Source organism: Lathamus discolor, chromosome 2, assembly GCF_037157495.1.
Source record: "Lathamus discolor isolate bLatDis1 chromosome 2, bLatDis1.hap1, whole genome shotgun sequence".
NCBI classification, from domain to species: Eukaryota; Metazoa; Chordata; class Aves; order Psittaciformes; family Psittacidae; genus Lathamus; species Lathamus discolor.
In genome coordinates, this window is record NC_088885.1 from 72,485,828 (window position 1) to 72,501,900 (window position 16,073).

The 16,073-nt window shown below is 38.8% G+C and overlaps 1 protein-coding gene across 15 annotated transcripts in view; it reads right to left on the minus strand.

Moving 5' to 3' along the window:
- The window catches only part of FARS2 (phenylalanyl-tRNA synthetase 2, mitochondrial), a 266,496-nt gene that overhangs the window by 202,044 nt on the left and 48,379 nt on the right, over positions 1 to 16,073 (minus strand). For 10 of the 15 annotated variants that reach the window (XM_065667415.1, XM_065667414.1, XM_065667412.1 and 7 more), the window contains one exon: positions 7,153 to 7,786. The exons of 4 other annotated variants lie outside the window; for them this stretch is intronic. In XM_065667415.1, coding sequence (XP_065523487.1) covers positions 7,153 to 7,770 — 618 coding nt within the window. In that variant the 5' untranslated portion in view covers positions 7,771 to 7,786. Of the gene's footprint in view, positions 1 to 1,129; positions 1,241 to 7,152; positions 7,787 to 16,073 lie in introns of those variants that run through there. One more of the 15 variants, XM_065667419.1, reaches the window with a different exon arrangement.

Here is a 16,073-nt window from a genome sequence, read left to right on the forward strand (position 1 = left end):
GTCACTACTACTACCAGAAAAGAAATTTCCTGTAGCCATAAATTGAGCACCTATGTGTCTGTCTCGAGGAAGAACAAGAAGTTTCTTCTTTAAGTGAAGGTGTGCAAAATACTGAATATTGTGCCATCGTGCAGAAGGGAAAACAAAATCAGCATTAAAAAAAAAAGTTTCTCAGCATATCCGATAGATGCTGCATTACAAAGCGGAAGGCTGAAAGGACCTGAAGTGACTTTAACCATGTGGCATGAAATTTACTCACAATTTAGCTCATAATAAGAATAAAGTAAAATTTGGTAACATGCAATGGCCAGAAGATACTGAGCTTTAATTGGGCAAATACAAATGGAACTATGCTCCTACAGTATTTGTCAGCCTGGCATGGAGGGCAGAAGTCACACGTGGGATTTCCATAAAGACTCCAACATTTCTTCAGTCATTTGACAGACTTCTTTTAATCTCCATCACTTCATTATCCATACATTTAGGATTTAGTCAAAGACCAAGTGTCTCTTTGCAGGATGGCATTTATAATAGCTTTCAGACCAGAAAGATCTGTAGCTATATCCTGTCTTTGCACAGGATATATATAATACACAGTTGTGTATTCCTCCTGTCAGTCATGCACATACCAGCAATTAAGATAATTAATACATAATGCTCATGTACTTATACTCACAGACAAACTGGCACTTAAGTCTAGCTCTGCATGAGGATCTGCATCTGGCAACACTCAACCTTGCCACACCAAATACATTTGGACTCGCTGGCCCTAATATTTATTAGGATATTTATTCCTGTAAGTGAAAAAAGACCTGCACTCTAAATCCACTTACAAATAGCAAATCATTTCCACAACATTTTTAATGTGCTGTAACACTCCACTGATGGATCAGGAATCGCAAGGATGATGCCACTTAAAGATGACTTATCGAAAAGAAAACCTAATGCCAGTCACCAGGATGGCTTAACTTGTAAACCTGCACTCCCATCAAGGCAATTTTAAGCACCAAAGAGATACAGAGCCCACTGTCTGTGCAGCAGAATGCTCTTTACTGCTTATCAATAAGTATTTGTTTCAGGAAAAAAATGGCAAAAAAACACTTCAAACAACAAGCTTTCATGTGGTCACCTTAGTTTCTGGATCCTTCCGTTTTCAGTCCACCAGTTACAGCAGAGAACAGTTATTTCTATTTGTGGTTGGTTTGTGGGGTTTTTTTTTCTTAACCTAATCAAAGTATTTCTGAAAAAAAAAAAAAAAAACCCAAATCACCACCACATGCAGAGGAAAACCATACAGATGTTTTTGAACAACAAAGAAAAGCAACACTATTACACAGGTATCAATTATAATGAGACATATATGATAGGATTCAGTTATGTTCCTGTGGCAATAGAAATTCTTTTATTTTTAAGCACTTTAGACTTCCCAAATACACTTGCAGACATTATGCTCTTTGTTTCCCCACACATTTTACATATCACATTGAACAGATTTAACTGCTTTATTCTGAAAAGCATGGTTGGATTTTTTTTTTTTTCAGTTTTGGGTTTTTTTTTTTTATTTTAGCTGGATGAGACAAAGCAAGAAAGCTTGAAAAAATATTTTATACAAGAGTCTCTGCAATAAAAGATGCACTTGTGCCTTCCAAACTTTCTAGACCATAGACTACTATGAAAATCTCAGACCCTCAGATGCCCTTTGTTGTCATATTTTCAACTAAAAATGACAAAGAACACAACATGGATCCTCGGACCAGTGAAGCTCTATTTATTATGGCATGATTTATACACCACAACTTGGAAAATACTGAGTAATACAATGTTCACTACTCCGGCAGGCATCCACAAGACACAGGTCAGTTCCACCTGAAGAAATTTATTCCTATTATCAGGCCCTTTATTCCTACCACTCAGCCAAATTGCAGCCTTCACGAATAAAGTCACCTCAGGTTATTCTATGCAAGTAACACAGCCGCTCTTTTTCTTAACATGGTGGATCTAGTTCAGGTGCTCCTGCTCTGGTACGCTCCCCCCTGCTCTCTCAGGCTCCTTGGGACTGATGCATTGCTCACAACCCTATTCTCAAGTTGCAGAGGGCTAATAAGTGCCCTTTCCTATTTATTAATAGGAAATATTTCCAAATATTAACAAATATTTGTTCCCAGTGCCCAGCTAAACATTTCTATTGTGACTCCCAGTTACATACACAAATATTCTTGCATATGCTCTAGAAGTGCTTTCCTTTGATAGAATGTCAGAACTGAAGCACAATGTCCAAAGCTGCAGTAAGATACAGGATTTTGGAGAAGTCAAACCTAATGGCACTAGTTTTGCAAGTGAACACCTAGGACGGCATGCCTTGATGTAAAAAACCTAAAAAAGTGGAGGTCAACCAGGTGCTCACACCTACCCCAAAGCATAAGAATAAAAGCAGCAGTAGGTTAATGGTGGGACTTGATGATCTTAAAGGTCTTTTCCAACCTAAACGATTCTATTCTAGCCTATGATTCTAAAAGCAATTTTTTTCCCATTTATTTATTAAACAATACACAAGGAATGTGGCCATGGTACACAAGTATAAAAAGATTAGGAAAGGAATATATATTTATATGAATAACAGAAAATCTACAGTTCTATTACTTAGGACAAGCGTCTTCACATTTCAGGACACCAACACTATGAAGTTACAGTACTGAAATTCTTTTTGCTATTATATATACTGCTTTGGAAGAACAGACTTTATTTTTAACTGGAGTATTTACAGTTTTCCATTATACCCTAACAAAAAAAGTAGCTGTTTCCACCTAAAGCATTTCAATGCAGAATAAAGATGTATCCCTCCTACTTCTTTGCAGTCTTCCTATTTATAGTTTTCAGATGTTAGCACAAAGGAGCCTGATGAGAGCATAATTTCTTTATCTGAGCAATCTGGTATTGGCCTCCATTGGAACAAGGTTACTAAATTAGAGAAGCAATTTCTGTGTTTTCACATCTGTTCCCCTTAAAATTTATGTATAATTCAATACATACATAAAATACCTTATGAAGTCTCCTTCCAATGTGTAAACATTATTTGTTGTGAACTGAATAATGTCCTGCGACTGCCATTGGGTTTATACTGGCTCCCTCTGCTGGCTAAAATCCATAAAGTGTAATTTAATTTTCTTTCCCCTCTGCTCTTTTCTATGAATTGTGGGCAGTAAAGAACCAAACTGCAGAACACGGCACAGCACAGAAATAATTTATTTTCTAACCCACCCAGAAAAGTTTGACAGCTCAAACCTGACTACAGCAGCATCAATACTGCCAACCCAAAGGATTAGAAAAACAGCGATATGCCATACAATGGGAAAATAAAAACTCTATATACCCTTTAGAAGGAAAACAGGCATGCTGGTATGCTGGTGGAAGAAAATACAAAAGAAATACCATTTGGGGGTACTGGTTAAGAAGAAAATCTCGTTTAAAAAACTTCATTTTAAGCTAAACACGAGCCTGCAGTATGCACTTGCAGCACAACTGTATGCTGGGGTGTACCAAAAGGAGCATGTTCAGCAGTTCGAGGGAGGTGATTCTCCCCCTCTGCTCTGCTCTCATGAGACCCTGGCAGTACTGTGTTCAGCTCTGGGGCCCCCAAAACAAGAGGGTTGTGGAGCTGTTGGAGCAAGTCCAGAGGAGGGCCACAAAGATGATCAGAGGGCTGTAGCACCTCTCCTGTGAAAACAGGCTGAGAGTTGGGGTCATTCAGCCTGGAAAAGAGAAAGCTCAGGGGACACCTTACAGCAATTTTCCAGTACCTAAAGGAATCAACAAGGAATCTGGAAAGCAACTTTTTACAAGGGCATGTAGTGATACAGCAAGGGGGAATGGCTTTAAAAGGATGGAGGAGAGATTTAGATTAGATATTAGAAAGAAATTCTTCAGTATGGGGGTCTGATGCACTAGCACAGGTTGCCCAGAGATGCTGTGGCTGCCCCATCCCTGGCAGTGTTCAAGGCCAGGTTGGATGGGGATTTGAGCAACCTGCTCTAGCGGAAGATGATCTTTATGGTCCCATCCAAACCAAACCATTCTATGATTTTATGTCCAGAATTTTGAAAATTATTTGTGAAGGTATTTTGGCACTGGTTTTAACTATTTCAGTTAGTTTCTAACTCAAACATTACATTCAAGTAATGATTACCTAAAATATTTTAAAATACATTGATCATTTTCAGAAGTCGATAGCAGTCCAAGGACATTTTTAAAAAGTTCATGGGAAATTGCAGCATGAGTTATTCTAACTTTTAGCAATGAGTCAGTTTGAAAGACAGGAACTTCTTTAGTACTTTAATATCTGTACTCATATAGAGCTGCAGAAAAGTATCAGTTACCTGCCCATCTTCAAATCATTGTTACTTTTCTCTTACAAAAATTATCTAACCCTCATGAGAAACAGTACACCCGAAGAAGCAAATAGCTCACAAGCATCTTAAACACTGCAAAATTGCCTAATTGTGTTTTGTTTTTCCTGCTCTTACTTCCAAGGTATTAATCTTAACTGAAGGTTTCAGTCACAGGGCAGAAGTTTTAACCTAGCCTTTGGTATTTGTAAAGGAGACAGACTTCTCTATATCTTTCTTACCCTGCCTAAAATCTCAGGTGAGGATAGCCTAACCTTTTTCCCCCCCTAACAAACTGAGATAAGATGTCAAATTCCTCTGAATTCAAGCTGCTATAAAATCACTCTAGGTTATGCATTTTATTCACACCTTCTCCAGTTCTGTGGTCACTTTCGCTGCAAATGAAAAGTGTATAAATCAAAAGAACAAAGAAGAGCACTAAACTGACTACAGCATGTAAGATTATTGTATTGTCTATAGGACAAAATGCACCCAAAGCTTGTAGCTAAGAGCTAACAGTTCTTCCCCTTAGTTTCAAGGATATTTATCTTTGGTACCATGCAAATCTCTTGCCAGAGAGTCTACTCTGGTTATGAATGACAAGCTTGAGACAAAGGTAAAAAGCTCTGACATTCACGTTTTTTTCTCAGTGGTTTACAACTTGAACATGGGTTTAAATAAACACATATAAAAATATTTATCTCATGTAGCATTGTCTCTATTCAGCCTTTGTTCCACTCAGACAGTTCCTTCCAGAATTATTTAAATTTGGGTCATTTTGAACCGGATACCAGAATATAAAACACAGAAACAGTCCCCAGTGGAATTTCAGAATTTCACATTCAATCTTTCCCACAAGGCTCTTGTGATGATGACTGTAAGAAGTTTTACCTACTGCAAGACTCTCTCACTCTTTAATGTGCAACTGAAGCAAATAAAGGATGCTTTAGATCATGCTCAGGTTTAGAATTTACGCGTGTTGCCCAGTAAACAAGACTTTACACATTGTACACAATACCACTATTCTTTCTTTATCAGTATGGAAAGCCAGCTGGTCTTCCATTCTTTAGAGACAGACACATTTTCCAGTGCATAGCTAACTTCAAATCCATCATTCATTAACACTCTCCAATAACATCTCAATTATTTTCTTGGGGAAAAAGAAAGAAGAGAAAAAGAAACAAGCAATCTACAATACAATGAATCAGATTGTTATACATTATGTATTTCTAGATAAATGTCAGTGAGTATTTCTGTAACTGTCTTCCCAGTTATTAAAATCCTATTATTGCCATTATTACTAATACTAAATTTGTAGAGAGGAAAAAATCAGTCTGTCATTAAGATCAAAATTTCTTAAGGGGCATATTCATGAACAATAATTTCAATAATCAGATCACACCAAAGTTTGCAGAAATTCTATCCTGCATGAGCATCAATGATATAATTTTGTGACAGATAAAAATCAAACTCTTTCCATCTGAAAGCCTGAACTCCTGCTCAAGTAAAAAACCCACATTGTTATGAACGTAAAACATTCAGAAATAGCATTATCTTAACGTAGGATTGTACATTTTTCTCTTGCATATACCTTGACTGTATTCATAAACATGCATACGGGAAAAGAACAGCAAGCAAACAAGACTAGATAAATCTGCCAGATTTCCAGTTCTTGGTTACCAAAGAAGCAGTTGCAACCTGCATTCAACACCACATTACTCACAGGACATCTGCAGAGGCAGCTATGTTTTCAAAGTGGAAGAAGCAGTGACCACATAGAGTGGGAAATGCCCATTTAGGAAGCACAAACCCTGTCCACCAGCAGGAAAGGCAGTGTTCTATGATTACCCTAGCTTTCCCTTAGGCATCCAAAACCAATCAGGCTTCTTGCCAAGCTCCTGCCAATCACCACTGCAACCACATTAAGAACAGTATATATCTCAGTATTATTAGAATAAGCTAGTTTCGGTCATAGAAATGTGAATTTGGCAGTATTGCTACAGGCATACACAAATTATACAAATCAGTAATTGTTTGGAACACAAACTGGCTTATATTTACCGCTGATCAATGATACAGCAGAATACTTAATGACCCAAGCATTTGCAGAACATACAATCTGTGCCAACAACATATATAAATGCAGTCTTGGACATCTACCTACAGCTCTTTAGTTGATGCCTCTATTGTGTATGTATTGCACACCCGTAACTATCAGCTGTGACATATGAATCCTTCAATGCAGCTTTAGAATGAGATGAAAAATGGGACAATTCATTAAAAAAGACATTCATTTACAAGTCTGGAGCTATTAAAAGCAAAAAGTTGACAGAATAAAAGCCGCATCCTGGATCTAGCTGCAACAACTCACATCTCTGAGTCCTTCAAGCATTAATATGACAAAGGTTTTAGTCAAGTGACCCCACTGGAAGAGACTTGTGATAGAACTAGAACTGAATCATGCAGATCATTACCTGAACAAGTTTATTTCCTTCAGATAATGTTTTATTTTGCTAGCTTTCACAAATATTCTCCTTCAACTTTTTCAAATTTTTCTGGGGAAGTTCATAGTTGTTTTCAAATTCAACATCCTCCACCTATATTTTTCCCAAATTACAAGTATTACTACATGACTGATCACTTGACCTATATCAATGTACAGCATAACACATGTTGCTGTAACACATTTATGTGCATGCATTTTATTTAAAGTAAATACAAGACCATGCAACTTACCCAAAAACCGTCACCTCAGCTAGAGAATTCCTACCTCATGACACGAGAAGAGCCGAACCCCTTCCATCTGATGGAAGACTGGGTAGTGGGTGTTATCAATTGTATCACGGCGGTAGACATCTCCCACTGCCAGAAAAGCATCTAGGCCAGAGTGTATCAAGTCCCACTGATGAGCTGATGTATGGGCTCTTAGCATGTGACTGCGATTCAAGTAGTAGTTATCCTCTTTATTTCTGCTGGCATGGTTTTGTGGGATAAGCAAACTATCAAAATTCTGCTGTACTGTAACCACAGGAGAAAGACCATCATAGACAGAAAAAAGCGGATTCCCACGGCGTCCTACATATTGTTTGTAGAAGTGGTCCTTTATCTGCTCCTTGATTAGCCACAAAGGATGATGCTTTTTGTTGTGCAAGTTCTTCCCCACCTTGGAAAGAATCTTCTCTGTGACATTGCTGTAGTCATCTTGAGCATAAGCTTTACCAAGCAGTTTCACAGTATTTGAGCAGGGTGTGCTGGCAGCAAACTCTGAAGGTATAGACTTGGATGAAGAACGCCTCAAATGGGTGGGAATTCCTCTTTCCTTCACTTTTGGTGGCAAAGCTGTTTTAGAATACTTAGCTACCCTCATGAATTTCCAGAGCATTGCCATTGCAAACTCTTATGATCTAGAGAAAGAAATAAAATTAAAAATTGAGTTACGGACTGCAAGCTTGCTGCAGAAATTGCTAGTATCTCAGGGATAAGTGAAATCCAAATATCTGCTTGATTAATATGACAAAGTCCCCACTACAAACCATTATTTTGACTTCAAATTTCAGCTAGGATATCTTATTCAACTATCAGTCCTCTGTACCACTGCATCAGTATTAATGACTCCAGACCTAGCTTTAACCCCATTCCAGATACTGCTACTCTTACAGCTGAATAAACATCAGGCCTTCTTTGGAATGGTATTTTTCATCTGGTTAAAATACAGGGCAATAACTGAATGCTATTTCTGAAAAACTCAGAAATTTCACAACACTCTTCAGCAATAGTGGACTTGCTCATAATAAACCCCCAAGCATTAACTTATTGTTTTATCATCTCCCCCCATTAGCAGAAGCTATGTAAGGCATTCCACATCAGCCAGATGCATGTGGCACACACTATACAACCATCACTAATTCGTACTTAATACCAGACAAAACCAGTTAAACTTTTCAAACCACTGAACCACTGTGAAAAAAAAAAGCAACCAACAGATGGAAAGAGCACAAGGCATATATTTATATGTAAGCAGTATATTAAGTTCACATATGAGTATCACGTAAGATTCACAATAAAAGCTCCACACAGTCAGAACCAATGTTAGCATTTTGGGGTGAACATAAAACCCCATGTTCCCAGAATGGCTGCTTCCATGGCTAACAACACTGTATCAGGCAGGGAGGCTTGTTAAATTTCAGGAAGGTCACTGAAGTGATGAGATTCTGAAAGATGTCTGAACCGAACAATTTGCTTCCTATCAAAGGGCCACATTTACACATCTGCCCTGTTTACAAACAGGCTTTGTGCTTCACATGTACACAGCAGTATCACTCTGTGGTGTTCAAAGAGGTAACAGTTTGGAGGATGATAAGCCCTTCAGCCACTCCAAATGCATAAGCCCACTCTGAGATGAAAAGTCACTTGCAAATTTGTAGTTTGGCTTAAAAAATATTAGCATAGGTTACAGTAAAACAATTAAGCATTATAATTTGCTTATTATGGAATGGGAAAACAGAGGCATTAGAAGTTAAGTGACTGAGGAAAGGCATCTGCTCCAAACAATAAACTGGTTTGTATTTCTCTATGAACCAAGAAATTCAGGGCCACAGGTTCCCTGGGTAAAAGACTTTCCCGTAAAAGTCATCTTAAAGAAATGGAGGAATAAAGTACATAAGCAATGAATAGACCACTGCCAAGAAAGGGATAGCTTTCCATCTTCACGTAAGGGTCACAGCATCTGACTAGCGTTCCTCAAGAACATAAGAAAAATTAACATAAAGAAAGAATAAACAAACTAAGATTATTTTTCATACTCTTTACGTCTCCCCCAAAAGAAATCTGTAAAAGAAAATGGGTATGTTCATGTTTGGCTTCCTTTCTTCTGGATTATACCTGGATGTTCTCCACTGGTCTATTTCCTGAGGTACTGTATCTCAATAAATCTGAATAAAAGCAAGTTGTGGAGTCAGAAATTATATTTGGCAGGGCAGCGTAAAATAACTAATTATTTGGTTTAACCCTTTTTCTGGTTGAATATCTTAAGAAAAAAGAGCAACTATAACTTTTAGAACTTTTATCTAGTTTTGAAACTTCTAAGAAAGATTGCCCTTTTTTTCCTTTTTTTTAAATTTGCAAAATATTTCACCAAATTATTTCTTGGCCATTACTAATAAGGTTCTTCCATAAAAGAATTCACACACACACACACCAGTAACCCCTCTGACATAGACCAAATGAGAGGACACCCTTACGTTTTGAGAAGAGGCTCCATTTTCCCCAAACATAAGTTCTCCTTCATGGAAAGGGAGTTCTCATATTCAAACAGCTGCTTGAAATACCCAGTTCTAGTCAGATAATGAATGCAGCTTCCCTTAAGTAAATATCACCATCTGCCCATACATTTAGTTTTCTAAAAAATTAAATTCAAAACTTACACATAACTAATGTACGAGAAACTCTCGTGACTATCGTGAGTCTCGTGATGTTTGCTGCTTTCCTAAATACCATTCCTTTGAGAATTAGACAACCATATGAAAAGTTTAACTTTCACATAAGCAGTACATCTCATGATTGTAACTTTGTGGAAAAATAAATTAGAACATGAACCATAAGTACTGGTGGGGATGATTTTTCAGTATTTGCAATGAGCAACACTGCTAACAGTTTCTGATAGCTCAGAAACACTAACTTTTCTGAGCAAATGATGTATATACTCTTCACAAACTCTTACAGGAAAAAAACCCTACAGATGAACTTGTATCAGTTTTCACAGTTTTCATCCTAACATTATGCTTGCGCCTTAAAGTTAAATTGAATTATTATATGTGCTATTATTCCAATCTAAAACAAAATCTACTGTGAGCAGTAAGAAAAGTTACAGTTATCCTACGTTATCCAATGTCCAAGTGCTACAAACAACAGCAAACAAGCAGTACAAGAGCCACTAGCATGGTATCGCACAAGAGTGCCAAAACCACTGAAGTCTTTCACCAGCAGTCTTCTGCACCCCTCTCCCACCACAGACTCATGCATGCTACTTCCAGGATCACTGCAGAAAAATGGTACTGGATTTAGTTCAACTCAACTAGTGATACATTGCATCTGGGGTCAGAAGCCATTGAGAAGGAAGGAAAAAGCCATGTTTGTACTTCTTACACCGTACAAGAAACCTTCGAATCAAAGAAATATTTACAAGAGTGGGGAGCAAGACTGGAAAATAAAGAAATCTCTTTACCTTTCTGCTAGCAATAAATAAGAGATGTTAAGGATACACTAATTACTTATGCTCACTTCTACCAGACACTTGTTTCTAGTAGACAACTACCTAAAGATCTGAAAAAGCACAGTTGATATTTATCATTTTCCAGCTTAATTTCCACCATGCTTATTATTTGTCAGTAAAAACAAACCCAAACAACTGGCTTCTGTGCACACTGACAAAACCTCAATCTGACAGTGAAGACTGTCAGCCAGCTAAGAACCACAGCAAGCCAAACAGCAGCTGTAGGTCCTGTAGCTAAAAACAAATACATAAATGGGAAATAAACACTGAACAACCACCACTGGCATCCATGATCCAAAGATGGTAAAGCATTCCACCAGCATTACCAGCGTGTCACAGGCTCTGGGCTTGACAGTGGCTCTGACTTACAGCTGGGAGGCGATGAACGGTTTTGGAAGCAAGCTGCCCTGCCAACAGCTCCCAGTGGGACTTCTCAAAGCACTGCAGGAAGACATGCAAGCACCAGGCCCACCATCTTCTGTACACAGGTTCTTACCTTCACACTGCCACTGTCACATTCCTAAGGTACCTCTGCGACTCCATGGGCCTGTCCCTGTATTCTGGGATGTCCAATACAACTGCAGGAACTGGGATTTTTGATAGGGATACTACTGTCATTCTGTTTTGGTGATACATTTGGAACCATGCCTGCACATGAGTATGGGCTTTTGAGCAGCTTCAGGGTGGACCAGAGGTCAGAAGGGTGGCAAACATGACACTCGGGGATGAAGACATCCAAACAGTCCTGTTCATGCTGTGGACAGACCTGGCACAGATGTGATTGCACTTGCCAATGTCAGTCCTGTACCACATGGCCTGTGCTGTTTCTACAGTAGTTTCAGTTGCTGAGCAAGGCTCCCTCATCCCCCACAGAAAAACAATCACCCCCATGCAGCAGCACAGTAGACAATGCATGTGCAGAAGTGCACCGCTGTCAGGAGCTTAACAACAGGGAAACGACAGACTGAAGGCCAAAAAATATTGTGACTTTTGAGCACATGCAAAAGGCAGTTAGATGTGATAAGGGATCATATTGCTGTACTGTTAAGGCATGCCCTTTCATGTCTAAATCCAGGTTTCCATGTCACAGTACAGGGAGGATTAAGTCAGCATTTTCACAGCTGCAGTGGTATTTGTCACAATTCCCCTCTACTGTACAGAGGTATAGAAAAGAATTGCAGACTCGGCCAAATTCCTCCTTACACCTGCCCTGAAAAAGGAGGGGAAAAGAGGGGTAGTTTAGCAGCTCACAATGAAAGAAAAAGGACTGTGCACCTGTGTTGTTTTATTCCTCTCCTATGAAACTGAAAAAGAAGAGAGAGAACACTCTTGCTCAAGCAAACCAGAGCCCACCGGTGAATGAAATGGGCTTTCAGGGCCATTTGCTAGGTATTCATATCTGTGAACAAAGGGCATCCTCATTCTTGCTGACCTTTTTTCTGTATGCCCTGAGCTTTTCACTGTTTATGGCTGCAGAAACACAGATGGGCAACTGCATACATAAACCGAAGTACATGATGGGTTTGAAACCAAAATTCTACAAAGATGAGAGTCTGTCTCCTATCCAAGAATAGCTAATTAATGCAAGACTCTGAAGTGCCATGGAAAACGTTAGAAAAGTTGGGCTGCCACCATTTTGCGATGTGACAGCTTTTATCTACCGTATGTGTGGGGAGGGGAGTTCAACCAACATAGCATATGTTAAAACAAAAATTATAAACATATGTCAGGCTGCTAAAATTGGACATTTACCAGTCTGCTGAGCAATTTAGCTAAGCATTGAATTTTAGTTTTGAAAACTATGTAGGCACACAGCAGCAAATATCATTGTATTGCCATGACCCGTACCTACATTGCACAGGATATAACAGAAATTACTTTGCGTGCAATACTAACAATGAACTCAGATTTTTTTCAAGCTCATTTTAAAATGCAGATATATTGTTGCACACCAGAACAAGACTATCATTCTTACTGAGCATGCTGAATTTATGTTACACACACAGACCTCTGAAATAGCCTTGCAGGTAACTTAGAATAGATCCATTTTATAACCTGAGCTTCCAAGGGGAGAACATTTACAGATGTCCCTGAAGACAGCTGAACACCCAATGGAACAAAATACTGCATGCACTACAAAGCACCAGGCAAGGTAACATAGCCTTCAAGTATTTGGCTCTTAATTTTTTCCATGTACTTGGAGTTCATCTAGTTAATAATCCATCAGCAGGTTCCAAGAAACATACAGAATAACTTTTGTTATTTTTGCTTCAGATAAGAAAAGTATGTTAGAAACTGGCTCGCTGTCTGCTCTCTAACAGTGATACAGTAATCATGTTGTCACCTTTGGCAACATTTTGAGGCATGCAATATTGAGAGAGAATATTAAAACACCTTTTCTGGGATAAGGCATACCATGTTTTCTCTCTGTAAGACCTTAAATATGAAATAAAAGTTATTAACAACCACGCACCTTTTTCACTGATCCACATGCCTATTGTCTTAACAACATCCAGACAATATGTTAATGCCCTGCCTTACATCCATGAGCACCTGAAAGCAAGCACAGAAAATATAGTCCATAGCTCTGAGGCACACCAACAACCTTCGTTGTTCTTCAGAACTACACGATGTGCCAAGATAGTCAACAGTGGGCAGCAAGTCTTTGGAGAGGGGAACACACTTCTGCAGGGATCTCTGAGCAAGCACCAGTTTTAAAATGTTTTGAATCATGGTCACACTTCCCATTCAGTTTCTGGTTGGATGTTGTGAACGACAACAAATGTCACATTCCCATCACACCGCAAGAAGTTTCAGTTCCCCCTGCGGTCCTGCAAAGACTGCTACAGGCACTAGTTTCCCTGATACAGTGACAGCTCTGAGACTGTTCAGGTTTATCCATAAGTTTCCTAATTATTAAAAGGATAACACTTCTTAAGACATAGGATTCAAGACAGGTAAAACATGTTTCAGTAGTCAAAATACTTGCAAACTCTGCAGCTGTATAATTTGGTATAAGGCTGCTTCAAAGATTGACATAATCGGGTAGTGACAACCTTCAGTGAATTTGGTTAAAGCAGCTCAGAAGTACAGTATCCACACACTGGAATTTGTGGTCAGGAAGCTAATCAGGTACAAATTGCTGAATTATTTAGAGTATATAATTTTTTTAAGACAGAAAAGTAAACAGCATAATTGACATAAGAAGTTAAAGATCAAAAGCGAACAAATTTAGACTTCTGGTCTTCTGGAAAGACATCAAACATATGCAAAACTCAGAAGCTTAAAAGTAAGCAGTCCAACCATACCATCTGAAGAACAATAAAAAACAAACCAACCACAAAAGAGATTAATAAAAGCAAAATAAACACATTCAAAGGAAAGAAACTATAAACAACAACAAAAAAATTGTATATATATATATATACACACACGACAGCAGATTAAGAAAAAATCACCACTGCTCAGAAACAATACCTAATTTTCTTTTATTTTTACCTTAATTATTTCTTAATTTTCTTTTTCACAAACTAAAACCAAGTTTGTTTTTCACTGAAGAAATATTGATTATGCCTTTTAGTGGAAACTTCCAATAGCGTATGATGACTAAGGCACACAAAACTCTACTAATAATTAAGCAGCTGTGACCTGAGCTCCTACTGATGTACCTGCATTCTTCCCTCCCTCCACAATGAGACAAAACACAATAGTGAATTCCATATTTTAAGGGAAAATCCTCATTACACAAACGTAATTTGAACGCATGACATTACAAATTACAGACTACACAAAGGCAATGTAGAAATTACCCTTAAGCATTCTCAAATGTGTTTCCTGCTTTTAAAATCATAGAATAATAGAACAGAATCATAGAATAGAGAGGGTTGGAAAGGACCTCAAGATCATCTAGTTCCAACCCCCCTGCCATGGACAGGGACACCTCACACTAAACCATCTCACCCAAGGCTTCATCCAACCTGGCCTTGAACACCACCAGGGATGTAGCATTCACAACCTCCCTGGGCAACCGATTCCAGTGTCTCACCACCCTTACAGTAAAGAACTTCCTCCTTATACCCAATCTAAACTTCCCCTGTTTAAGTTTTAATCCATTACCCCTTGTCCTGTCACTACAGTCCCTGACGAAGAGTCCCTCCCCAGCAACTTCCTCAGCCTGTCTTCATATGGGAGGTGCTCCAGTCCCCTGATCATCCTCGTGGCCCTCCTCTGGACTTGTTCCAACAGTTCCATGTCCTTTTTATGTTGAGGATGCCAGAACTGCACACAATGCTCCAGATAGGTCTCACAAGAGCAGAGTAGAGGGGCAGGATCACCTCCATCAATTTTTCGAAGGATGCAATCTGAAAAAACACTACCTTTGTCCGCTGAGGGAATATTCTTTTTCCAATACCTTGAAAAGGTTGCCAACTAGGTTTCTTCCTTAGAAGACATATTGTAAATAAATGTCAGATGAAAGAGACAGAGACTTTTAAATACCTACAAAATCTTCACTGCAGTCAAGATTACCAGTATCTCTTTTGCATTCTTTATTCCACCACTATCTGCAACTCGATTATCTGTATTTTTCTTTATACGTATATGCCATCAAGAGCATAGTCTTATGGAGTTTTATCTGAGTAAAAATTATGTTGTTTAGAAATCAGATATTAGCAGTATTTGTGTGCACTTGTATACTTTCTTAATTCTCACCGATAAACTACTCCATTCAGACAAAACCACAGAGACCTCATCCTACCTTATCAGGAGGAGGGAGTAATAATTCTTTTGCAGTCAGTTATTAACTGCCAAGAATGAGGCACATTCATACTGGGTAATAGCACAAAGGACAGCAGAGGAAAAATATAATCATTTCCATGACAGTAATCCAAAACACTACACCATAAACAACTCCACAGCATGGAGAGTGATAAATGTGGTACGTTCTGCACTTCTGAAACAGCAGAACCTTCTGAACTTCATCACTGCTTCTGATGTAAAGAAAGTCACCTATAGGTGCATTGCCATGTGTTAGTGGTTCCTCTGGGATGAAGATTCACACTGCAGGAAAGTGTAAAGCTATAGGTATATGCTTTATTTTTACAATTTAAGGCAGAATGGCTCAACCACAGATCCCAGAAGTGCTGGATCCTCCCGGTGCGCCCACCAGGAAGATGCAATATCCCTTCCAGGGAAATGCTGCACCTCCTTGGCAACTGCAATGGAAGCAGCCCAGCCCTCTGAAGATGCCTGTAGTAGACAAAGAAGATATCCTTCAACTCCCAAGGCATCAGTCACTGATCAAATCATGACTGCCCGCCTCCTCCAGGGAAAGCAAAAAGAAACACAGCAACATCTTACATGCCAGAGCCAACACACATGCTACCTTATGGGCTACATTTAACCTTCATTGGCAAAACATC